General features: G+C 43.2%; 1 protein-coding gene across 1 annotated transcript in view; it reads right to left on the bottom strand.

The window, feature by feature from the left end:
* The window catches only part of Col4a4 (collagen, type IV, alpha 4), a 118,872-nt gene that overhangs the window by 31,240 nt on the left and 63,210 nt on the right, over positions 1-24,422 (bottom strand). Inside the window, exons 21-35 of the mRNA XM_013519818.1 lie at positions 24,329-24,418; positions 23,366-23,529; positions 20,601-20,673; positions 19,546-19,652; positions 17,785-17,968; positions 16,353-16,421; positions 13,419-13,526; positions 12,486-12,704; positions 10,617-10,778; positions 9,057-9,227; positions 8,331-8,474; positions 6,504-6,611; positions 5,465-5,646; positions 4,292-4,355; positions 1,600-1,674 (exon numbers count right to left, since the gene is read on the bottom strand). Coding sequence (XP_013375272.1) covers positions 1,600-1,674; positions 4,292-4,355; positions 5,465-5,646; positions 6,504-6,611; positions 8,331-8,474; positions 9,057-9,227; positions 10,617-10,778; positions 12,486-12,704; positions 13,419-13,526; positions 16,353-16,421; positions 17,785-17,968; positions 19,546-19,652; positions 20,601-20,673; positions 23,366-23,529; positions 24,329-24,418 — 1,920 coding nt within the window. The remainder of the gene's footprint in view (positions 1-1,599; positions 1,675-4,291; positions 4,356-5,464; positions 5,647-6,503; positions 6,612-8,330; positions 8,475-9,056; positions 9,228-10,616; positions 10,779-12,485; positions 12,705-13,418; positions 13,527-16,352; positions 16,422-17,784; positions 17,969-19,545; positions 19,653-20,600; positions 20,674-23,365; positions 23,530-24,328; positions 24,419-24,422) is intronic.

Genomic DNA, 24,422 nt, shown 5'->3' with positions numbered 1-24,422 from the left:
CTTTACATCTGTGTAGTAATTTTTAGTTTGCAAATCTATTTCAAGGTATTGCATCTACTCCTCAGATCAGTTCTTTCCTGTGCATAGGGCCAATTTCTAGGAGAGAAAAACCGAGCACAAAGACAGTCGCCTCGCCCAGGACGAAACGCTCAGTAATGAGGCAGGCTGACTTCCAACCAGCACGTTCTCCTTTCTGAGATGTCTCACTCTGGCGTTTATTCTGAACTTCCTTAATGCTGACCCCAAGACTATTTTCCTTGCTAGCTGAATATTTGAGTTCTACATTTCAGTTAAAATATGATACTCTCTTAATACGTGTATCCCTGTGAAAGGAAGTTTTTGCCAACATAGCAGCTTGTTTTTCTGCTAGACATCCATTTTTACAGTTTCTTATAAAATGACAAAGAAAATACTATTTCCCATAATGCTTCTGCTTTCTATATTCTTTCTGTTACGTGAAATTAAACATGGCTATTGCCGGAGGGAACTTTAAGGAAACTATGGAATTATTAATAGGAAGTCTTTTAATTTACAAGAGATCTGTGTAAATATAAAACTCATTTTTAATAGGACCACTATCACCTGAACGCTCTTGACCATAAGTGACTCAGTGGATCTTCTGTGGATGGACATCTCTTCTATCCATGCCCTTGTCCAATTACTGACTTTAGATAAATTCTCAGGAGTAGAATTTCCAAGTCCGAAGGTGTGTATATTTTAAGAAATGATGAACGGTTCCCCGGGGACCAGAAAGGGAGTGTCAATTTGTATTTTTCAATATTTTCTGGCAGGTAAACAGGAGTACGAAATAGTAAGACAAAACATCCTAAGACACTTTTGCCCTCTAGGGGTGAGGCTCAACATGCTGGCTTGAACTAGAGCGACTTCCCCTTCCCTGGGAAGTGTGGAGCATCGCAAAGCATCACGGTCCCTTCTGCCGCGGGAGATCCTGTGAGGCCGGCAGGGGTGAGAGATAAGAACTTGCTGGCACATCGAAATTCCTTCTGAGGGAAGGAATCCACGTCAGCTGCTAGTGAAAAACAAAGTACCATTGTTCTGAGTGACTGAGATTTCTCGGTGGTGGTGAAATTTTACGTTGGTTCTGGTTTGATTTTTAGGAAAGTAGAGCAGATGTGTGACAGGTCGGCAGGGTGGGTCTCACTTGCATTCTCAGGTGCTGTTCTCAGTGGGATAGACAGGGTGCCAGGAAGACCTGCAGCTACTGTAAGTGATGGGGCCTGCAAGGTATCTCTCACGTTTGCAAAACTGTACCATTTTAAGCAATTTTAACTGCTTGCAATATTCTCTTTTGACTGTCGAAGTATAGGGCTGCTCGGAGGGGCACTTGGCGTCAGTGTCATTGGTCATGTGAGCCACAGCGGGGAAAAGATTGGGAACCCCTAGGATCTGACCCCCTTGTCCTTCCGGGACGAGAGTGCCAGGGAAGCTTTGCACATAATCTTTTTGATGTGTATCTCAGTAGGCAAACGGGAGAGAAAATACCGATACAGTCACTGCCAGCTAGATGCACATAGGCAGTTGTTTATTTTTTGAAATAGACTCCTTTTTTGTTTTCGTAAGCAAAACACATAGCTATACCTTGACACCCAGGGCTACCAGGCTCACCCTTCGGACCAGGTGGACCAAACCTACTGGCAGCGTCACCTTTGCTTCCTGTAAGCAAAATAAAACACATGAAACATCATTTACAAAGGTGGAATTTGGTCTTACAGACTTAACATACTTTTTTGAATATTTGTATCTAGAAGCTATCTTCAAATGTTCCAGCAAAGGATTAAAAAACGACAGTTTTTATCCTAAATGAGAACACACAGAAATATAGATGCAAGATGTGATTTAAACACCGCACACACACTCTCCCTAATTTTATAGCTTACAAAAATCATAAGAAACTACAGACGTTGATGTTGATGTTTGAACTTCTAAATTCCTAAAATTATTTTTCAAACTCAGTTTTGTGTTGAAGGAAGTACTTGGCATTGAGTCTATATTATCTTTAGAAAAACATTAGAAGTTGTCACTGTTTCAGCTGCTGCAACCCATTTCACACTCTCTTCTAAGGAAGGTCAACTCAGTGTCCTATTAAAAAAAATCACAGAGCCATACATTATTGAACGCTTGACAAGTGACACATATTTACAGGCTGCTGCAGACACTGACACCTGAGTCCCACAAAGCTTTCCAGCAATGCTATATGTGCTTCCAGGTCCAAAGATGGGAGCCAACTACAAGGAAAGGACTCAAAGGGGGCGGGTGGGCAAAACAATAGATGGTTTTATAAGAGAACCTGGGACATGAGAATGATTTATAATCTTCTCACTAACACTGTGTCATAAGAGGCCCCCCTCATGCCTTAAGGAAATAAACACTCTACTTGACCCTATTCACCTTTATGCATTACCACTTGGGGCTGGAAATCTGTCCATCCCAAGTCAGACAGTCTTTCTTTCAGGAGTTGAAATTTAAAAAGTGAGAATTTGAGATCCTTGACGATGGGTGCAGACACCATGAGAATCATCACGAGTTGCCCTGATGCGCAGCACGTTGGAATACAATTCAAACGTACCCAGAAATACCCAACCCAGAGAAAATATGAAGTAGAGAATGATAAAGCCAGTCAGTAGACGAGTAAGCAAAACACAGACATTGGAGAAAAGCAAGAAACTATGAGTTGCTTGAGGAGTGGGCTTACACCCTGCAGGGCTGGGTCTCCCGTCTGTAGGCTCCACGAGATCTCTTTCAGTCCGGGTACCCTGAGTGCATTCTGACCCCTTGCAAAGGTGGCCCAATACAAGCAGTAAGGAAAGGAGAACAGGTGTCTTTAAAGTGTGAAAAGAGGCAAAGGGACTACAATGAACTCCTAAAGACAGCAGAGGAGTGAGTTCTAATGCTGAGGCTTTAAAATATCACAATCAAATAGGAGAAACTCCCTCTTTATAACCATTCCTGAAAAGGTGATCTAGACTATCCCCACTGAATAATAAGCATATCTGTTTCTTAAGATAGTTTTCTTGGGGCTGGGGATTTAGCTCAGCGGCAAAGCGCCTGCCTGGCAAGTGCAAGGCTGTGAGTTCGGTTCCCGGTACCAGAGAAAAACCAAAAAAAAAAAAAAGATAGTTTTCTTACAGCAACTATCACATTATTTATAGAGTATCTCTCAAAAAGCATGCATCATTAGTGGCAAAATGATTTTAGGTGGTTTATTAATTTATATTTTAAAGTTATTTATTTTAACTTGCATTAAAGTAATGTTTAGCTGCACATCAAATTTGTGTATTCACAGATAGTGAGGTTAAGGTTTAAAAGATGAATCGCTTTAAGATATTCAGATTTTTGCTTATTTCTTTGTTTGTCTAGTTAAAGGGTTAATAAGACGATTCTTTTTCTCTAAGAATACTTTTTACCTTGGGTAAATTTTCTGTTCCGGTTTCCCTGAAATCCTGATAAAGATAGAACGTCAGGCGTGTTTACAAGACAACACTGTTTTTGGCACAAGATAAAACTAGGGCCTGTGGGGCCAAATTCAGCCTGCAGTTTATTTTGTAAATAAAACTTTATTGGGACATAGCCACGCCCCTTTGTTTACATGCTGTGTATGGCTGCTTTCATATCACAACAGTATAGTTAGTTGAGTGGTTGTAACTGAGACCATAAGTCGCACAAGATGAAATTTTTATGAAATTTTTAATGAAATTTGTATCAAGTTCCGGGGGTGGGGGGCGATATTGGTATCCTTTGGCTTAAGATAAAAATAATTCAATTATAAATCATGGCTGGCTTCAGAATTCCTAAGTAGACTCTTAACATCTGTTGGAAGGGCATGGCTTTGGCCTTAACGAAGTCCTCAAAAGAGAGACTGGCTCCTGTTAGACATGGCAGTTCTAAGCCAAGGTGGACACTGCCCACAGCTGTGGCTCCAGACTCCTTGCACCTGAGCTGTCATTACAGGAGCTGTGTCGCTGTGTGCGTGGCAGCTGGGAATCCCCCCTAGGGAAGAAACCTGGTAGGGCTGCAGGTACGCTGTTCCCTACCTAGCATCCTTGGAACTAACTGACAAAGGACAGCCCTTTGGGTTTTAAGTGTTGTGCAGCAGATTCTTTTCTCTTTTTTTCTTTTTTTTTTTTTTGGTATCAGGAATTGAACTCAGGACCTTGCATAGCAGATTCTAAGTGCCTCTTGAGTGTTAATCATGCAAAAGATGCTCACTCACAATGTTACAAATACCCAGGAGTATGAGTTTGACAGATTTCTGCTCTTTTGCAAACCATACCTTTAGGTCCTTTTGTTCCATCAGTTCCTGAAAATCCAGGGGGGCCCGGAGAACCTGGCTCACCCTGACAATTGAATGAAACAAAAGTAAGACCTCCATTGTGTTTCCAATACAAATGCCACATGTATGATGCAATCCCATTATAATTTTTTGCAATCTATTTTTTTTTTTTATTGGTACATTTTCTTTTTAACCAATGAGTGGTGAAAAAAAGCCTGGAAATGTATTGCAGACACTCTACGGCACAGGTCTAGCATGTCTGCTTTTGAGACAAGTGGGCTTTTGCAGTCCGAGCTGGCCGCAGCGTCACCATCTTCCTGCCCATGATTTCTAGGGCTGGGATTACAGGTATGCACCACAACACCCGGCTTACAGGTGTCTAGTTTTCAAAAACTCACAAAATTCTTCTAGTATGACAGCTATCAATGTTAACAGTACCATGTTATCCTGTAAACATGGCAAATAGTAGTTGCACTATATAAATTACATTTTTAATTTTGACTGGTTAATATTAAATAAAATATTATTAAAAGTCATATTATATTATAAACTTCATAAACTTTAGGAGGACATTGAGACAGGGTCTCACTATGTATTTCATGCTGGCCTTGACCTCACTATGCTGCCCAGGCTGGCTTTGAACGCATGGCTGCCTCGGTTTCCTGAGTGCTGGGAATACAGGTATGCACCACCATGCCTGGCAGCTTTTCCAAAAGATGGATAGTGAATTACATTTCCAGAAGTAGGGTGTACGCTACTATATTTATTATATTGTCTGGCTTCTCCAGGGAAAGTTACTCCTGATTCTGAAGAGCAACTATATTTAAAGCAAAGTCTGTGATATCGTCAATCAGACGGGCGGCTGAGAAACCAGAATCCGGGTGGGATTTCAGGATAACCTTCTACTCCACTAAACCAGCAGTAAAGCAGGAACAAGTCTCGTGGAGGTGCTTAAAGCCAGGATGGATCATGTGAGTTATGTGACTTGCGCATGTACGTTAGAGCACTGGTCACATCCTGGCCTTTCGGAAGACGCCATCTTCCCTGTGGTTCTCCTGTCTTCCAAGAGCCAGGAAGCAGCCCAGATCCACCTTGGTAATGATGACTCCTTAAAGGATTCTGAAACCAGGAAGGTTTTATTATTTATCCTCTCGTGGAGCAGCAGCCCCTTACCTGGTCACCTGGAAATCCTGGGAAACCAATGATCCCTCTTAGCCCAGGTGGACCTGGAGGGCCAGGGAGTCCAGGAAGCCCACGCTGCCCATTTCTGCCAGGCTCCCCTCTCTGAAATCCAGGTGGTCCGTATCTTCCAGGGTCTCCTCTTCTCCCTTGTGTCCCAGGAGCTCCTTTGTCACCTGATGAGGGCAGCAGTATTACGAAGCTCTTGGCTAGAATCCCGGGCTAGGCGCTAGTTACACTACAGGACTTAATGCTTTTTAAAGATGGAGCCAAAGCAGTTGGGAATCCTGGTTCCTGCCCTAAACCACCTCTTGAAGGTTTCTGGTTTCAGGGACCTCGCAGTGAAAAAAGCTGTCCAGCAACAGACGAGCAGAGGAGGGAGGACGCACATAGGGGCCTTCACTCCAGCATGCTCATTTTCCGATGAGAAAATACTTTACTCAGAAGAGGTAAAACACATTTCCTATAACCACTAGTTAAAGAAAAAAGCAAGGCAAGAAGCCAGGCCACATGAGGATTAAGCCTAATCTCGGAGAGAATATAAGTGGTGGCTAAAGTGCTTGCCATCTGATTTTCCTGAGGGCCAGCAGCACAGCATGGGGACACCTGGACACCCCACACCCCAAGGATTCACAATCTGCACTTTAACAAAATCCCAGCTGATCCATATGCACACTGAGCTTTGAGAGACACTGATCAAAATCACAGTCAGTGTGCTATTGATTTGAATACTAGCCACCCATCACGGAGATATTCTAAACCTGAACCAGCATTTAATGTATATCTCAGCTGATTCTAGTTTAGGTTACCCAAATCTATAAAGACATATGAACTTCAGCTAAATCTGTAGCATGAAAAAGCAAAAGAGAAGTGAGCCCCACCACCCCCGCTCTTTATCAGTGTGTAGTTACACCTAAGAAATGAGCTCTGCTAATCTGCACACTGGTGGGATAGTTGCTAATACATATGCTTGCTTGAAGGATCTGTAAAGATAGCGATGCATGTGATAAGGTTAAAAAGCTGAAGCATTTACCTCTCTCTCCTACGAACCCACCATCTCCGGGAGGCCCAGGTTCCCCACTGTCTCCCCTCTGGGAAATGATGGCCATTTCTCCCTCATCTCCAGGAGGTCCTCTGGCTCCTGTGGATATTCATCATGAGAGAGAAAAAGGGACACATCACACACACAACTCATTGTTACCACAGTCACTGCAGTTTACAAATCCCCATTGAAGTCACGAAACTGTATTCATGCTGGCAGATCCAGATCGCCTGGTGTCAACATGCTGACCCCCGTCCTGCAGGAACGGCTGTCTTTCATGTTCTCGTCCCCTCTTGCCCTGAGTGCTCTGTGAGTGTTTGCTAAATTCAACCAGATAGGACTCAGTGTGTTCAATGAGTTAAGACAAATTTGAAAAGTTCTCGTTCATAAATGTGTCTGTCCTGCAAAATCTGCATTTCCCATCTCATATTTTTAATTCAAATCCTTCCCGGGCTGGGGATTTAGCTCAGGGGCAAAGCGCCTGCCTGGCAAGCGCAAGGTCGTGAGTTCGGTTCCTGGTACCGGAGAAAAACCAAGAAAAAAAAAATTCAAATCCTTCCCTTTCCTCACCATGCTTTGTTATTTTCCTTATAAGAACAGACTTGTGTCTCAATGTGGTTCTCCATGGAGAGATTTCCCGACATAGGAAATGAGCACCACGGTTCTGCCTATTTTTTGAACACTGTCCGACTGCAGCAGTGTGCCGGAGGGGGCTGGAGTTCCAGTGTGGCTAAACCTGATTATTAATAATTTGAGAATTTTGTGAGCCACTAGTTAACCCGTCGGTAGTTAAATCAGCCATGATGAGAGTTTTTATGCTGGAGTGGGAAGACTTACACCATCACAGTCGGAGAACAGCGTAAATCAGGGCATTTTTTTAAAAATTCAGAGACCTAGTTTAGGACCACATCACTGGAATTAACCCATTTTTAAATTTTTAGTGAGACAATGCAGCAAACATCACTTATCCAAGGTAGCAAAGTGACTCGGATTCCTTGACGCTATGTAAATAATTTACAAACAATGAAACACAAAATAATAAGAGAATCAATCAACTAAGAAGAACAGGTAATTTGCTTTAAATATGAGGCTGTTTGCCCAAACATCTTGAAGAGCAAAACCCTTGTTTCTAAAAATTATTGATCATTCCTCTGAACTCTGGAAATACACAGTTTACTCACCCCAGCCTTAGGGGTAAGACGCAAAAGCTAACACTTAACAAGGATGCACAGAACCTCTAAATCAGTGGTCTCAAAACTATTTTTTATAGTAATAAAAACTTATTTTTAAATGAAGCTTAAAAGCAGCTCAACTCATGGCCCAGGTGAAAGAGGTCTCATTCTAGTTCAAAAATCTTCAAACTTTGGCCCACACACCATGTCCCGGAGCTACCAGAGATTCTGAGAGCTTACACTGACAGCCATGAATGGTTTCCACCCTTCTGCATGGTTGGGGGAAACTCAAAACATAAAACACAAAACATCACTTTGTGAAAATATATATATTTGTGAAACTGATATGGACTTAAGCATTTATAAACACAATTTTATTGGGAAAAAATTTTTTTTCTTTTTTTATGGTACTGGGGATTGAACCCAGAGCTTTACACTGAGCTATATCCTCACCTCTTTTTAATATTTTTTATTTTGAGACAGAATCTCATTAAGTTGCTACATTGTCCAGGCTGGACTCACACATGTGATCCTCCTGTCTCAGCCTCCCACAGTGCGGTGATTACAGGCAGGCACCACAGAAGAGGTTCAGATCAAACACCATAAACAAACGTATGTTGCCTTGTTGGGTTGTAAACGTGCTTACCTGTGGCACCTCGTGCTCCTGGGTGCCCCCGAAGGCCAGGCCAGCCCTTCTCTCCGATTTCTCCCTTTTTGCCAGGTCGGCCCTGTGGGCCGGGCTTTCCTCTCTCTCCAGGAAAGCCTGGGAGGCCAGGCAGCCCCTGGGGTCCTGACAAAACGAGAGCAGGCATTTTTGGAAAACCATTTTAAAGGCTGGTGCGAGTCTTCCATCTGCGTTCCTTGTAGTCCACTGAGAAATGCAAGCTCTCACCTCACTCCGGGTTTGCACAGAGAGGAAACAGACGCTGTCAAGCTCACCCCACTGACAGGCTGTGCTGTCTCACTCTTTCCTACCCTACAGACCTGACAGGGAGCCTGGTGTTTCTGGGTGCTGACCCCGCATGGTTTAGAGGACCAGAGGATGGGATGAGGGTGACGGGTTATCAGTGTGCGATGCTTTCACCCTGACCCTAGCACTTTCCCGGTCCTGCCTGGTCCTCTTAAAGTCAAGGCTTATGGATCCGGTGGATGTAACACCTCCAGCCCCCTTCTTCCGCTGATCTACACCTATCCATTCTGCAACTGAAAGTAACAGCACAGGACGGAGGGACGGTGGTATCCTTAAGGGAAGGACAAAGGCGAGGTAATAGAACAGTAAGTCCTATTAGTATGATTGTACATAACCAGCTTCACCTGACTATGGATTTCACATTTATAGACTAAGAAGAAATAAAAGAAAAATGCTACTTACCCTTTGGACCTGGACTACCAGGTAGCCCATCTACCCCAAAGAGCCCTGGGATTCCTGAAGATCCTGGGGGTCCATCTGCCCCAGGCAGCCCCGGGAGTCCAGGGAGGCCCTTCATTCCAGCTGGCCCAGGAGACCCCACATCTCCTTGCTGTCCTTTCCTGCCTGGGGCACCTGAGACAAAACAGGGGCAGTGAGGAACGAAGGCTGAAAGGTACTGGCCTCCCACCGAGGTGGGAAAAACACACTCACAGAAGCTCAAATCCTGAGTCTAGGGCCCACTGAACCCAATCAAAGCAGCATTTATTGGCTAAAATAACAGTAACAATTTTACATCTGTCTAGGAATATATTGTTCTCGATACTCTAAAAAGAAGGAAGGATCATTTGAATAAATATTTCCCGGTAGAGATGCATGAAGATTATAAAGATATTTTTAATGGAAAACAGGAGTAAAGAACAAAAAGTTTTACTTGTATTTACTCCTAGAGGAGAAAAACTAATAGGAAGCTTTGTAGGCACAGCTGGAAGCTCTGCCCACATGAAGTTCCATCAGCCATTAACTGTGAGGGGAAAGTGTAAGACCCACAGCAGCGGCGGCTGGCAGCATTAGCGCTACAATGGAGCGGTCGTGGCAAGTTTCGCCCTTGTCTTGACTTTGGAAGTGGGCATATCCTTGCATTTGGATAAAAGCAATAGTGACCTCCATAACAGAATTAGTTATCTGTATAATGAAGTGAAGATCCTATTAGAAGCAGCCCGGGCTAAGGTCTGCATGTGTCTCCCCAAAGTTTGTACGTTGAAATGTAACCGCGTGATAGTGGGCAGAAGATAGTGTTAAGCGGAAGAGAACGTGGGTGCTCACTGGCTGATGAGCATAAAGCCTTCATGAATGGTGTTTGTGACCTTATGGAAGAGATGTGAGGGAACTGCTCACGGCTCTGCCATGGAGGGACACAAAGGCTCCACACACACAGCCACCGTCTGGTGCCTTGATCTTGGGCTTCTCAGCCTCAGGAGCTGTAAGCAACAAATTTGCTCTTTGTAAATGACCAAGTTGGAGGTATATTGCTACAGCAGCCCAAATGGACTCCAACAGCCCCTCAGCACCTTGTGGTGAAGGACACGACTTTGCAGGTCACTCTTTCGTGCCTGGCTAGCTGTGTCAAGAATGCAAAGACAGATGCCATTTCTTTCCTTAGGCTACTTCTCAAGGTTGTGTGTGCAGTAAGCGACCTTGGCAGAGGATACAGCTCTTTCTCCAATACACAGAGCAGGTTTGCTCGCAGGCTGCCCTAAAGCAATGGTTTCTGGATTCAACAGCCTCTTCGCATAACGCAGCCCATGATGTGTGGCCAGCAGGTAGCTGGCCCCATTGGCATTGCTCCCACGGGACTTGGGTGGCATGGGCTAACGGCACAAACCAAAAGGGACTCATGAGTAATAAGCTCTTTGTCTCTGACTTGGGAACAGGCTTCTGCCAAATTCCACAAAAGGGCAAAAGACAAGTATATTTGTTCGTAAGTAGCGTAAACCTTAGACCCTTCAGGTTCCTGACACTTACCTGGACTACCTGGAGCCCCGGGGGCACCTGGTTGGCCTGGGATCCCTGCAGCGCCTCTTTTACAGGAATGGCCTGGTGGCCCTGGGATGCCTGGAAACCCAGCACTTCCCTCTCTTCCTTTGGGACCTTGAAGGCCTGGCAACCCAGGAATGCCAGCTGTCCCTGTAATGATACAGCGCATCTATGACATTCACAGCCTAAAACCTCGTAGATGGCCCATAACAAAATGTGCATGCCGTAGTAACAGAAGGGAAACATCCTGATCCTGAGCCAGGGCTCAAATGAACTAAATTTCTCAATGGATGGATTTTCTTATCATAGAGATAGTGAGCTCCAAAGAAATAGAAAATCCATGCAGTGCTAAGTGAGTTGCTTGATAAAGTTATGTGGATGACAAAGAAGTTACTTATGCAAATAAGAAACCAGGCAGTTCTTCCTGATTCTAATTAACCTCTACCTCTACAGGAGGCTTTACACCAAATCACTATCATACAAACCCAATTTGCGCTGTATGAATTTGCATTTTGTAAGAGATTTTATCACTTGTACTCACAAATTTCCATCTATTGGAAATACGGTATCATAAGCTTCAGGAAGAAAAGTAAATGCACTGTAATTTCACACCCTGACCTAAAAATCTATTTTATTTTTCTGTTTTCATTGAATTTTGGTTCATTGGTTTACATCTTAAAAATAGCAACCACAACGCACCATTACTGGATTATTTCACAACACATATCAGTTTACAAATGTTTTGTACTTGTAATCTTTACAAATATGATTTTCATTGTTAACAAAAGTGCTATTCTTTTGTGTATGTATGTTCCTTATTCTATTGTATTCTAAGTCACCCTATTGTGCCCTCAAGGATACCAAAATCCAAGTACTCAACTCCCTTGCATAAGAATAAGTGGTATCTGCATGTAACCTGCACCAATCTTTTTGTATAAATCATGTCTCTATTACTTATAATACCTGTAATACAATGTAAATGCTAGGCTAATAATTGACACAGTGTATTGTTTAGGGAATAATGTCAAGAAACATATCTGTAGATGTTCATTACAGATGCGGGGTTTTTTCCTGAATATTTTTGATTCATGGTTGGTTGATTCTGAGGATGCAGAATCCGCTGATGCAGGGAGCTGATGTGCTAATGTGCTGTAGTGGATGCCTAAGGAATAGTGGTCCATCCTCTGTTAGGAAAGAGACAGACCAGCCTCTGGTCTGAGAGCCACACTTTGATCACCATCACCCAAAGGACTCACTGATGTTCATACAGCCAGGCACTATCCAGAATTCCTAAGACTGGGGGCCCTGACGATAATTTTAATGGCATCCCAGGTTATTTTTACTTACATTAAAATCTGAAAAATACCACTGTGCTTCCAGAATCAGGGCCCAGGCCATTTTCCTGTCTTGACTTTCACTGCTGTACCTATTACCTCAAGTGCAGCAAAGTCTCTACACCCTGTCTACGGACAGCTTGCCTGCCAGGACTCAACTGTACCCAGTTCCCCTCCACCCTAATCCACGCTGTTCTGATCTCTGGGGGTTGCTCCTCCTCATACATTCTGTCCTGCACCTTCAGCCTGACATTGGCAGTGGACAGGTTACACAGTCCCTGCTCTTGGAGTTTGGGGAGCTAATGTATTGCCCTGAGCAGATAGACATCCAGTATTGCCATATTGAATTGAGCTGGCCTTGCCACAGTGAGATACCTTACATCTGAAAACCACCAATAAAATGCAAAGGCAACACTGGAGGATGCTATTTGAAATGTAGTCAGTGTCTGTGTATGAGTGAAGGGCTCAGGAGAAATGTGTAAACACCCTAGCTGTCTAAAGCAAGATAGCAGAGCCCTTATACCTTCAGGTCCAGGGTATCCAGGATCACCTTTGGGTCCCTTTATTCCTGGCACTCCTGGAGGGCCCCGATTTCCAGGGGGTCCTGTGTGACCAAATGCAGGGTCTCCTGGGATTCCTTTCTGACCCGTCATTCCACGTGACCCAGGGTGTCCTGGGGGTCCAATGGGGGAGGACCCGTTTTCACCTTCAAAACCTGGGTCTCCTATGTCACCACGAAAACCTATTTAACAACAAGAAAATTTAGTACAAGTGTAGAACCAATACATAAAAGACTGCTACTTTGATAAAAACACACTTCTAAAGCACTCAGGAGTGTGTATCTATGATCTGAGATGCTTAATAATGTTGTTTCTGCCATTTTTAGTAGGAAGACAAATCGTAACTTTGTGTGTCCAATATACCAGGGATGTTTCTCTAATTGTGTTCTCCGTCTGACAAATATTCCACTTGAACAGAGCTATTCAACCACGTGATAAACTACTAATAGCCTATTAATGCATGCTCCAAGATGGAAGGAGCTTTGATAAAAGATTATCATCTACAAGTCCCCACAACACAGCTAAGGGTCTCTTATATCAGGAAAAGCCACTTGCCCGTTCTCTTCAGCTTGGCATTGGCAGCCAGCAGGTGACACAGACACTGCTCTTGGAGTTTTGGGGGCAAACATATTAATACCCTGAGCACAAGGCATGGAGACATCCAGTGCTGCCCTACTAAAGTCAGCTGGCAGAGCCACAGTGAGATGTTTTGCATTTGAAAACCATCAATAAAATGTAAGGGCAGTGGGGAGTATGGGATTCACGTTATTTGAAATGTTATCAGTGTCTCTATATGAGCATAGGCGCTGATCCCTGGGCCATGTCCTTGAAGTTGTTCATTTTCAGAAATGCTTAGAAGTTTCTGATAGACGTTTCCTAAGTGGGAAAATACTTACCAGGTGGGCCTGGTATTCCTGGTATTCCTGGTTGGCCTGGCAGGCCTTTTGGTCCATCCAAACACCTCGGCCCAGGAGCACCCCGGGGACCCGGAAATCCCTTCCGACCTAGATAGTAGCAAAACAGATTCAATAAAACACAAGTCAAGTGGAAACAAAATGAGGTTTTTAAAAAGGCTATGTGAGTGAAGTCTCTTTTGGAGTACTACTATTTTATGAAAGTAAAGGTGCTGCCTACCCTGGTTTACAAAAACATTTGATGAGCCATATGCTCTGAGGGCTTTGCTAAGCTACTTTCTCCTTAACTATACTGTAAAGGATCTTCCTGAAAGCCTTGGGCATGTACACCACCATTCAGATGAACTTTTGTTATCTTCTCACACTGGGTCTCAAACACAATCTGTAGGCTGGGTCTGACCTTATAGGAGAGCAGGCGGTAGCCAGAGTCTATGCTGGTAAGAAAGTCAGGTCTGTTTCCCTGATCTCACGGCATGTGTCTTTATGTGCAGTATGGACAAAAATGCCTGCAAAAGGAATTGAGATTTTACTTTAAGCCCTTTATTTCTTCCTAGGACTTAACTAAAATAATTTCTTAATTTTGGGCTTCAAACAAGGAATAACTGCCAACTTGAAGAGTGCATGTTGACTTCTTTTGAAGCCCAAATTACTGAAAGTAATCAGATGTTTTTAATCCATCCATGATTAAGGTACTGTTAATAGTGGAAATGAATGTTAAATCAACCACTAGTTCTTTTTCTTTTTTTTGGTTTTTGAGACAGGGTTTCACTATGTAGTTCAGGCTGGCCTTGAATTCACTGCAATCTTCTTGCCTCAGCCTCCTGAGTGCTGGGATTACAGCCATGTGCCACCATGACTGGCAACCACTAGTTCTTCACTCCCCTGGTGTAGAATTACGCTTCCACACTCTCACCACTGCCTTGTGCTGGCTGGAGTAAACTTTTCTGCCCTTTGACCCGTGGCTTGGTCATGTGACTCACTTTGGCCAATGGGATACTGATGGCCATAAGCAGTCCAAGGTCTAAAGTCAGTCTCTGAGGCTGGGCCTGTCCCCTTGAATTTTTGCAATCATATGAGAAGGGCACCCCCAATATGATGTGTGTTGCAGATCTGAACTGAATCTGGGGCCAGGAATCAGTCCAAGAGACAGCACCTTAGACCAGCTGAACCCCACGAACTAGCAGATCCATACAGACAAATAAACGTTTGACGTTGTGGGCCACTCAGATCTGGAGGCTATTGAGCGACATGATTGTGCTGAGACAGATGGTTAGGAAGGTTGTCATGAGTTGGTCATTATTCAACATTTAAATACATTGTGGACTTATTTAATATAAGAAAAATCACCTTCAATAATCATGCTAATACTTAAAGGGCCAATAAAAGTAAACTATGAAGAATTCAAAAGGAATTGTTCAAAGATCTTGATACACATTTTGGGTTTAATTCAGTTAAAAACATGGAATTGACTCAAATGAAGCAGAGGCATAAAAGTGCAATCAGGGATGTAGACATGTAGGTGGGTTTTGGCAGGGTTGTAGCTCAGGGTGAAGGCCTGAGTAATCCCCAATTCAGTACTTTTTAGTTTTTATTTTGAGACTTATTTTAAGCCACTAAATTGCTCAAGTTGGCTTTGAACTTGCAATCTTGCTGCCTCAAGCTCCCGGTGTGCTGGGATTGCAGGCCGTGTAACCGTGCCTGGCCATGTGTGTTTTAGAAGGTTCTGATCAGAGGTTGGTTCTCTTAGAATGTGGTATGGAAAGAAATTTATGGTTCATATCAGGCAACAGAAATAAGTAATATCTAAATATAAAAGAAAGAAGTGATTTATAATTATAGATGACATGATTTTATATACAGAAAAACCTAAATATTTCATCAAAAAATGGTAAAACTTGAAAACCAATTCAATAAAGTTACATGATACAAAATCAGCATAGAAAAATAACATTTTTAGGATAATTATACTACTGATTTCTATTGGTTTGTTGAAAGGAACAGTTCCTTCTTAAGTGTTTTATTGATCTTGCATGCCCATTTCTGGTGATCTGAGCAACTACTTTGAAGACAACAATATGTAATATAACAGCTATTGTTAATTTCCTATGACCTTGTTTTGAAATTGTTATCATTTTTATTGTTTTTAGCTATTTTTGTTTTTGATTTTGGGGGGGTTTCTGTGTTTGTTTTGTTTTGTTTTTCTTTTTAAAATAAAGTTTTTTTAAATGTAAAACAAAAAAATGAAATCTATAATCCATATAAGTGAGCAGGCACTTCCTACTCTTAGGAGATGGAAGAGAAAGATGATACAGCTTTAAAATTCTCAGAAGGCAGGCATTTAGCTAATGTGCCACAAAATCAAGGTAAATTTTGTTGCAAAAATATGTGAAAATCCCATCTGCACTGCACTCAAAGCATCAACTGCAATCATTGCAAATGCCCACCCCTAGTTCCTAGGCCCTCAAAACCTTATAATAATTGTAGAAATACCCTAAGTAGTTGTCAGAATTTGCTATGGGTTCATCTGTTGTTGATTTCACATGTAGATGTCCTCCTGACGCCGCATGGAGTCACAGGTGGGACCTCTGGAGGGTGCAGAGGGGACCAGAAGGTCACATCTCCCTTCTGGGCTCCTCCCTTGACTCTGCTTCCTTTCTGCCATGCAGTGAGCAGCTATTCTCTGCCATGCCCCCTGCCACGCTCCCTGCCACGCCCCCTGCCATGCCGTCCTGCCTTGGAGCCAGCCAATCATGCAAGGACTGAGACTGCTGAAACATGAGCCAAATAAACCTCTTTTCCTTTAAATTGTTAGTGTCAGGTATTGTGTCTCAGCATCCAGAAAGTGACTAAGACATCTGCCTTGCCAGGTCTTTTATCTGGGAAGTGTACGAGACAGTGACTTCTCAGTGACAATACCTGGAGGTCCATCAAAGCCTGGAGGGCCTGGCCTCCCAGGGTAGGTTACATTACAAGGAATGGTGTCACCTAGAATGCAAAAAAAGAGTGGCATTTCATCAGTTATTGCACTTGAGTGACAGCAATTATGAGTCTCAATGACAACCCATTCAAGATATTTTTCTATGTAGTATATCTAGAATTCAAAGGAACACAAGTCTCCCAAGTATCATTAGATCACTTAAATTCCGTCTATAACAAATTTCTAAATCCATTCTGAATCTGAATTTCAGCTCTGCAAACAGTTACAAATGTAGTGGAGATAAGAAAAATATTGATTCTAAGAAGTATCAGTTTCAATAGCCTAGGAAAAATAATGTATCTACAAGCCTATGTACACCTGACACCATGGAATCAGGAGCTTTGATAGATCATGAAACAGTGAAGGTCCAACACTGAGTTCAGAATATTTGGCTCCTAGCTTGCGCCATGGGGAATTGTACAAATGACGAGACGAGGCCAGATATTAAGAGCATCTGCCATTTATCGAGGACCTGCCATGGGTCAGGTGCCTCACACACGTTAGCTTGTTTTTCTAACAACTGTGCAACATACCTCCTCTTACCCTCATTTTAATTGGTCTTCTGAGTTGCCATATTCTATTAAAATTTAAGGCTTCACTTTCATGATAGAAATAATATCACATAACTTATTACTTTATAACCTTTCAAATAAAAGCACAAGATGATTTTAAAAACAATGTTATACTTTTCTGGGTTCTAGAACATGAAGTTACACACAAATACAAAGGTATTTGCCAATCCATGTTGTCAGAGCAAGAATTACAGACACTGTTCTACTTCAAAACCTCATAATTAACAATAAAGGCCAAGATATATGTATCTGTTACAAAAGAAAACTTCAGCAAACCTCTTTGTGGTCTTCTTTAGCACTTTCAGTTCTAACCTTGGAAGTCATTTTATTTCTTAGAAATTCACGTAACTCTCAAGTATACTTAAAATATCTTTTTTCCTCTCTAGAATGCTTACAACTAGATTTTCATGAACAATAATTTCTAAAATGAAACATCGATGTTTCTTTTATTAAAACATACTGCATTGTCTCAGAAGATTACAAAAATAGATACTTCAATATATATGTAATTTTAACGTAGTCAGATTATATGAATTGATACTGAGAAATGAATGAAAAGCTATTTTGCTACGTTAAACAAATAATGGAACAAAGACAGCACAGAATTTCAAGATCAGTTTTAAGTATCGATTGTGCTATAAAGCTTGTATATTTTTGACAGTGTGCAAGGTTTGGACAGCAGCTTGGTGGAATTGTAGTGAGCCCATAGGCCATAGCTGTAATAATGTTGTCTAGAAAACACTCACTCTAGCTTTCAGAATTTCATTTTGACATTCTGCACAAAAACATTAAAATTTACCTTTTGGCCCCTTCAAGCCATCAGGGCCCCTCATGCCTGGGTGGCCTGGGATGCCTGGTTGACCTCTCTTTCCTGGTGGACCAGGAAATCCCAGTCCCGGAGGCCCCACTGGTCCTGCTTTTCCAGGGGGACCCGGTGGGCCAGGAAAGCCCTTCTCACCTGGGGCTGCATCTTCATGATCCCCCTGGGAATGTTTACATCATGAGTCAATTACCAATCTTTGAACTAGAAGCAGTCATCATAGGCTACAGAAAAACATGTGAAAATTCTACAATTCCAGGAGACAGTTCTTCTGTAGCAAGTGTAACTTAAAATAAGTTAGACTCTTCTAATATTTTACATACATACTTTGCATGTTTACACACAAATATATGATAAGAATGTGTGTGGTATGCCTCAAATACAGAAAGTAAAGTGCATAATATCGAATAAGATATTTTATAGAGAACTTACCTCTAATATCAAATATTATGAAATATAGAAATAAGTGAGTCAAAGGAGGTGGTGTGCTTACGTGCATATATGCTCTCAAGTATTTGAAATCATTTTCCTGCATTCTGCCAGGAAGGTACATGGATAGACTCTATCACCCTCTACCCCTGTGGGTAAAGGACTAACAAATTCATTCCCCTTCTGCGTGAGAATTTGACCTTAGGCGAACTGTCTGACTCTCTGTTTGTCCAGAAATGAGATAAAAACTGGGTCAGCAACTACATTCCTAAGCAGCGTTGCTGAAACCCTGGTTGTAAGACTTTCATCTGGTTTAGAAGAACTATAAAATCTCTGGATGCCCTTGTTGGGGTTTGCTGGGTGGAGGTTCCTGTGAAGGGCAGGTTTCCAAGCCGTGTAGTACAGACAGCAGCTCCCGTGGGGGTCAGGAGGCGGTACAGGTAAGGCTGCTTTCCCATCTCCGTCTGTGATCTCTTTCCTGCACCACAGCCGGGTGCCCAGGCGGATGCCCACCGCAGGGCTTCTCGGATGTGAGGAGCACCTGATCCTGCCCTGGGGCAAGGTCAGGGTCCTATCTTCTAGCCTTCCGAGTGGCCTGCCTCCCCCACCGCCCCCGTGTGCTCTGTGATAGTCCTGTGGGCCTGGATTCTTCCCGTGCATCCTGAAGGAGCTCTGGCGGGTGTTTTAGAAAAGCGAGTGCTGTAGAAATTCCTTGCCCAATTTGACCTGTAAACACTCTTTCATTTTTCACATTTAGGTGAGTACATTAGGACACATACCACTTGGTGGCCTTGGTTTCCAAATAGTTTAAGTGGAAGATGAATTATTTCCAAGCGTAAAGCACAGATCATTCACATACTCTACACAAGCCAAAAGGCCAGAAAGATTTACGTAAACATCACCGGACCCAGTTTCTAAGCTCTGTCTTTTATCCACGTGTATTTAGTCTGAAAGGGTTTACCATAAAAGCAGAAAGCAGCCCTGCCTTATGTAATGGAACACCCTCTGTAGTTTCCCGGTGCGTGTGGGCAGCTCAGTCCGGGGGGCTCAGTATTCAATTTGGAATAAAACCGCCCAGAGTTTTCACTTCAACTGGAAAGATGGGTAACATTCCCTACACTTCCATTTCGTTACTCTAAAACTGGGAAGATAATTGCCCTTCAGTAGACAAGTGAAAGTTTTAGCCCAGTGTCTGTGATACTATATTGAATACTCCACTGACTTGCATCTTGGTAAATCGAGAAGGAGAAAAAAGAAGCTTTGGTGAAACATCGAAAAAGGGAAATTCTACAGCAGGAGAATTGTACATACTGGGGGTCCTGGGTCTCCTTTTTCTCCAGCGCGTCCATCCTGACCATCTTCTCCAGGCTGCCCGGGAAACCCAGGGGGGCCATGAGGCCCTCTTTCTCCTTTGTACCCTGGGAACAGAGGTCAAAACATATTCAGGTTTTGATCAGCAGGGGCTTAAACAGAACGGAAAACTAGCGATAAAGGCAAGGACTGTGGCTGTGTGTAGATTATAGCTTCCTCTGCGTGTCTCAGTTGCCCAGAGCCACATAAACCATGCCCAAACCAGAGGAGAAAATGACCATCACCAAACCACTTGAATCTCTTTATTAGGGAAAGTCTCCTTTTCCCATTTCCCCAAAGAAGTGGGGTGCCACAGAACCTCACCCCGCCTGTGTGACGCCAAACACCGCAGTGTATCCCTGGCCACTATGACCAAAGCAACGGGCACGATTGGGATCTTTCCCGAAGTGAATCAGTCCTTTCTGAAATTACTTTTCTCACTGGAGCTGACAACACAGAGCTCTCTTCTTCCCTGGGCGTAAGAATGCTGAGGTGCCCGGAGGCATATATCCCACACCCCGGAAAACAGCAGTCTGGTGAGAGAAAATGCAGCTGGGCAGTCCAAGATGAAAGACTCAGAGAAACTCCCGGCTGTACGGGGAGGCCCTGGATCTGGGCGCCCCGGTGCAAACCCCACCTCTCATCTTTCACGATAAATCACCGTCTCCCTCGCGCTCCTTCAAGCTAGGTGTCTGTCATTCACAATTAACATATTCTTGATTAATACGAGATAGTACAACACAGTGAGGGAACAATAGGAAGTCAAAGGAGATTGTCTTTCAAAACCCACATTCACGACAATAAAGATTTGAATATGGGTGCTTATGTTTTCAAGCAAGACACAGGAGATGAAGGTATTGACATTCGTAATATGAGGCAGGGAATTTTTTTAAAGCAATCTCAATAATCCTAAACGATAGAGAATTGATCTGCAGTCACAGGGGAAATTAATGGAAGAGGACGCTCCATACATCTTTCACAAAATGGCAAGGAGCTAAGTGATTGATTGTGCTCACCTTTAACTCTTGCTACCACCATGTCACCCTTTGCTCCCTTGCTGCCAGGAGGTCCTGGAACACCAGCTTTTCCCTGGGTGAAAAACAAGAGCAATAGATTCATGATGATGGGTCCAAATTAGTCATATTTGTGTACCTCTAATCTCCCTTCCTTCTTTTATCCAAAACTCTTGTTGACATTCTTTGTTTGTTTGGTTTTTTTTTTTTTTTTTTTTTTTTTTTGAGACAGGGTCTCACTATACAGTTCAGGCCAGTCCTGAGCTCACTTTGTAGCCCAGGCTGGTCTTGAACTCATAACAATCCTCCTGCCTCAGCCTCCGGAGTGCTGGGTATTCATTACAGGCGTGCGCCACCATGCCCGGCTCTTGTTGACATTCTTATCCTCTGTCCCACCTTCCAAAGCGGTCCTAACTCACAAACTTGAGACTTTTGAGCTGCAAGTAAAAGGCGGTGAAATCTGAATAAGGTCACTGCCTGAGTTCATAGTAATATACATGTAGCTTTCTTGATTTTAGCAGCGTGCCATAGTTATGTAGGGTACCACTGAGGGAAGCTGGGGACAAGATACAGGTGGGCTCTCTGTACGACTGTCCCACCTCCCAGGAGTCTTTAACTATCTCAAATAAAGACTTGCAATTAGTTTTAAAATTGTCTTAGGCTCTGTATTGTAGAACTGAGAAGAAAGATGAGCTAGCTGGAACTGAACGTAGAGGTTCAGGGAGAAACCTAAACCTTTCCTGTGATGAAAGAAGCCAGAAAATAATGTGACGTTCAGGGAAGTTCGTTAAGTTCTCTTGTTCAGTGAGCAAGAGAAAGAAAGCTGAGTAAGAACTTGTCTCAAAAATAAAATAGAAAAGGCTGGGTATGAAGCTCAGTATAAAAGGCCTGAGTTTCATGCCTCGTTCAAAAAAAAATTGATGTTATGGAGTACCAAGCATGACTGTGAGTGCTAAGGATACAGTAGTTGACAAAACCATCTTGCTTTTGTGGTGTTAAGACCCCAATTAAATGGCTATTTAAACTGAGATATTCCTGGGAAAGATTATTGTGTATATTAAGTGACCTGTTATCAGTGACTTCAGGACCGAGAGCTACTTTTCACAATTCGATAATGGAAGATCACTAAACACTTGTGCTAATGCAACCAGAGCCCAGAAAGAACAGAAATTCATGTTTGTCAGGCATTTCCCTGTTGTCTTATGTACAGTCCAGATCAGGAACTCTGTTTTGGCTTATATCTAGATGTCCCCCCAAAGCCTCATGTGCTCATAGGTGGGGCTCTGGGGAGGCGAGTGGGTCATTGGTGTATGATACTGGATCATGTGTGTGCCATACTGGGTGAGTCTACTGCTGGGTCTGTAGCTGGGTATGATTTGGGAGGTGAAGTCTGGTGGGAGGGGGTGGGTCACTGTGAGTGTGGTATGTCTATTCCTTGAATGTTCATTGCTCCCCACTGTCATGCCATGAGCAAGCCTGCTCTACCATGGTGCCCTGCCTTAGAGCCAGCTGACTATAGACTAAAACCTCTACAAACTGTGAGCTACAATAAACCTTCTGCCCTTATCCTGTGGGTGTCAGATATTTTGTCCCAGCAATGAGAAAGTAAGTAAGACAGACTTCAATGGCAGGTATGTACTAGGGCCATGCCTCTCCAAGAGAAGTGGGTGGGCGGCACCACGAGAACTGGACCCTCAGGACTCCCTGATGCACAGCCACCTGGACAGACAAACCAATGGCCATCATGGGAACATATTAACTGTGCTTTTGTGAATATCCAGTTTCTCAAGGAAAGCCATGAATCTCACTGAATAATCCAAAAACAAACACCATAAAAACACAACCACACACTCCATCAGGTTAGGTCCAGCCCATGACAGTGTGTGGCACTTGGTTTGCTTTCAGATTCCTTGGGGGTAGTAACCCTGGCTGTCTTGTTCTCTGGTGTGACCTTACTGCTCTCAAAACTTAGGGCTGCACTTCTGAACAAGGCCACAAGACAGTGTTGTTATGTCCATTTTATAAATGACCATACAGCTCACAAACATCAAAGGGGAATTAGAACCTGGGTCTGCCTGCTCCTGTGGTCAGTCTAACAACCAAATCTATTGACTCTATCTTCAGAATATTCTAGATCTGAACACCTCCCACTCCACCTGGTAGCACCACTTCCATCTGTCTGCTATTCTGTTTCACTAAGGTTGCTCAACTATCTCCTGGCAATCTCTCTGCTTCTCTTGTCTGTGGTCTGTTCTCCACAGACCAACCAGAATAAGTGATCCATTTAAAGTGAATGTCAGACTAAGTCTCTCTCCCTCCTTGAAACTCTCCCCTTCTGTCCCATATGACCCCTAGTAAGAGCTCAGATTTGAACCCCTTGCAAAGTCCTATACTCTGCAGTCCTTCCTAACCTCCTGCCATTTCTCTGATCTCATCTCTTCTGCCACACTGGATGGTGATGGTCTTTGTCTTTTGTCTGTCATATGGTCTGTGTCATCTCTGCGCCCCAGGAGAGTGGAAACCGTGTCTTGCGTCCCTTATATCTTCAGCACCTAGGACAGTGCCTGCGACACAGTAGGCCCTCAATACATAGTAATTCATTGAATAATTAGCTGATGAATAAATGAATATGAGGTATTTTAAGTTAGTAATGATTTTTTAGTTATTAATATTTATAGTTTCAAAATATAGATTCTATCACACTATAAATTAGAAAAGGGTCTCTGTTTCTTTAACTGGAAAGATGATGTCCAGAAGGAGTTACTCACCGGTTGCCCTGGAGATCCTTCAGCACCGGGAGGGCCTGGGTCACCTTTTTCTCCAACCAGGCCTGGAAGCCCCATGTTTCCCTTATCACCCTGCCTCCCAGGCAGCCCTGGGGGGCCAGGAGGGCCCGAGGGGCCAGGTGTGCAGGCGCAGGGACCTTCTTTTCCTAGAGGGTAAAAGTCAGCTTTGTCACATTTCCTGGGAAAGAAATTCCCAATAAGGAATTTTCTATACAAAACCAAGAGTGCAAATAGGCCCCAAAACTGTCTGATGGGCACAATTCTTGTCGCAGATAACTGATAACATGTTGTGGGAGGCCTGGGTGGTAGCTTGGAGCACCCCACAAGGGAAGTTTTCTTATTTCTAAAATGTACAAAGTCTGTACTTGGTTTCTACCAAAGAAAAAAAATGGTTAAGCTGTTAACCCTCAATTGTCCAGGAAACAAGGTAACACACGCAGGGACGGTGTTGTGTATTACAGTGGTTAATTCACCACAACACATTCCTAATCAGCAGGACTTTCAAAAAAAGTCTTTAGGAAAGTCAGACTCCTGGGATGTACTTATGCTGTGTATCATCTGGCCCAGTCACTGAAAAGCTTCCAAATAATTTAAAGTGGAGAACCTAGAGCCACAAGCAAAGAGTCTGGGAAATATGGGACTCACAGAAAAAAAGGAAACAAAATACTGTCCTGTATGCAGGACACTCTGAAAGATCAAGACCTTGTGAGCGAAGTCATCAATCAGGGCAAACTTCGTGGCCTTTTTATTCTAAGGAATGAGGATGCGACTTTTTTGGTGACTTTTAATCGCATCACATCATATAATGAAACAGAGAACTCACAGGGAGTAACTACAGCGAGTAACAAATCTGAACGAAACACCGCACAGTACCTCGCGGAAAGGTGCCCCTCCACCTCCCTACGCAGTTGTCTGCTGGAAATCTCATCTTTGATGCATACTTGCCTTTTTCTCCTTTTGAGCCTCTTCCTCCTGGAGGGCCCACTTTGCCCTTTATTCCTTGTGGTCCAGGGAGCCCAATAGTACAATGTACCACTGC

The sequence above is a fragment of the Chinchilla lanigera genome, unplaced genomic scaffold (genome assembly GCF_000276665.1).
Source record: "Chinchilla lanigera isolate Chin_1 unplaced genomic scaffold, ChiLan1.0 scaffold00052, whole genome shotgun sequence".
NCBI classification, from domain to species: Eukaryota; Metazoa; Chordata; class Mammalia; order Rodentia; family Chinchillidae; genus Chinchilla; species Chinchilla lanigera.
Note: the sequence above shows the minus strand (reverse complement) of the source record. Positions and strands in the feature narration are given on the sequence as shown.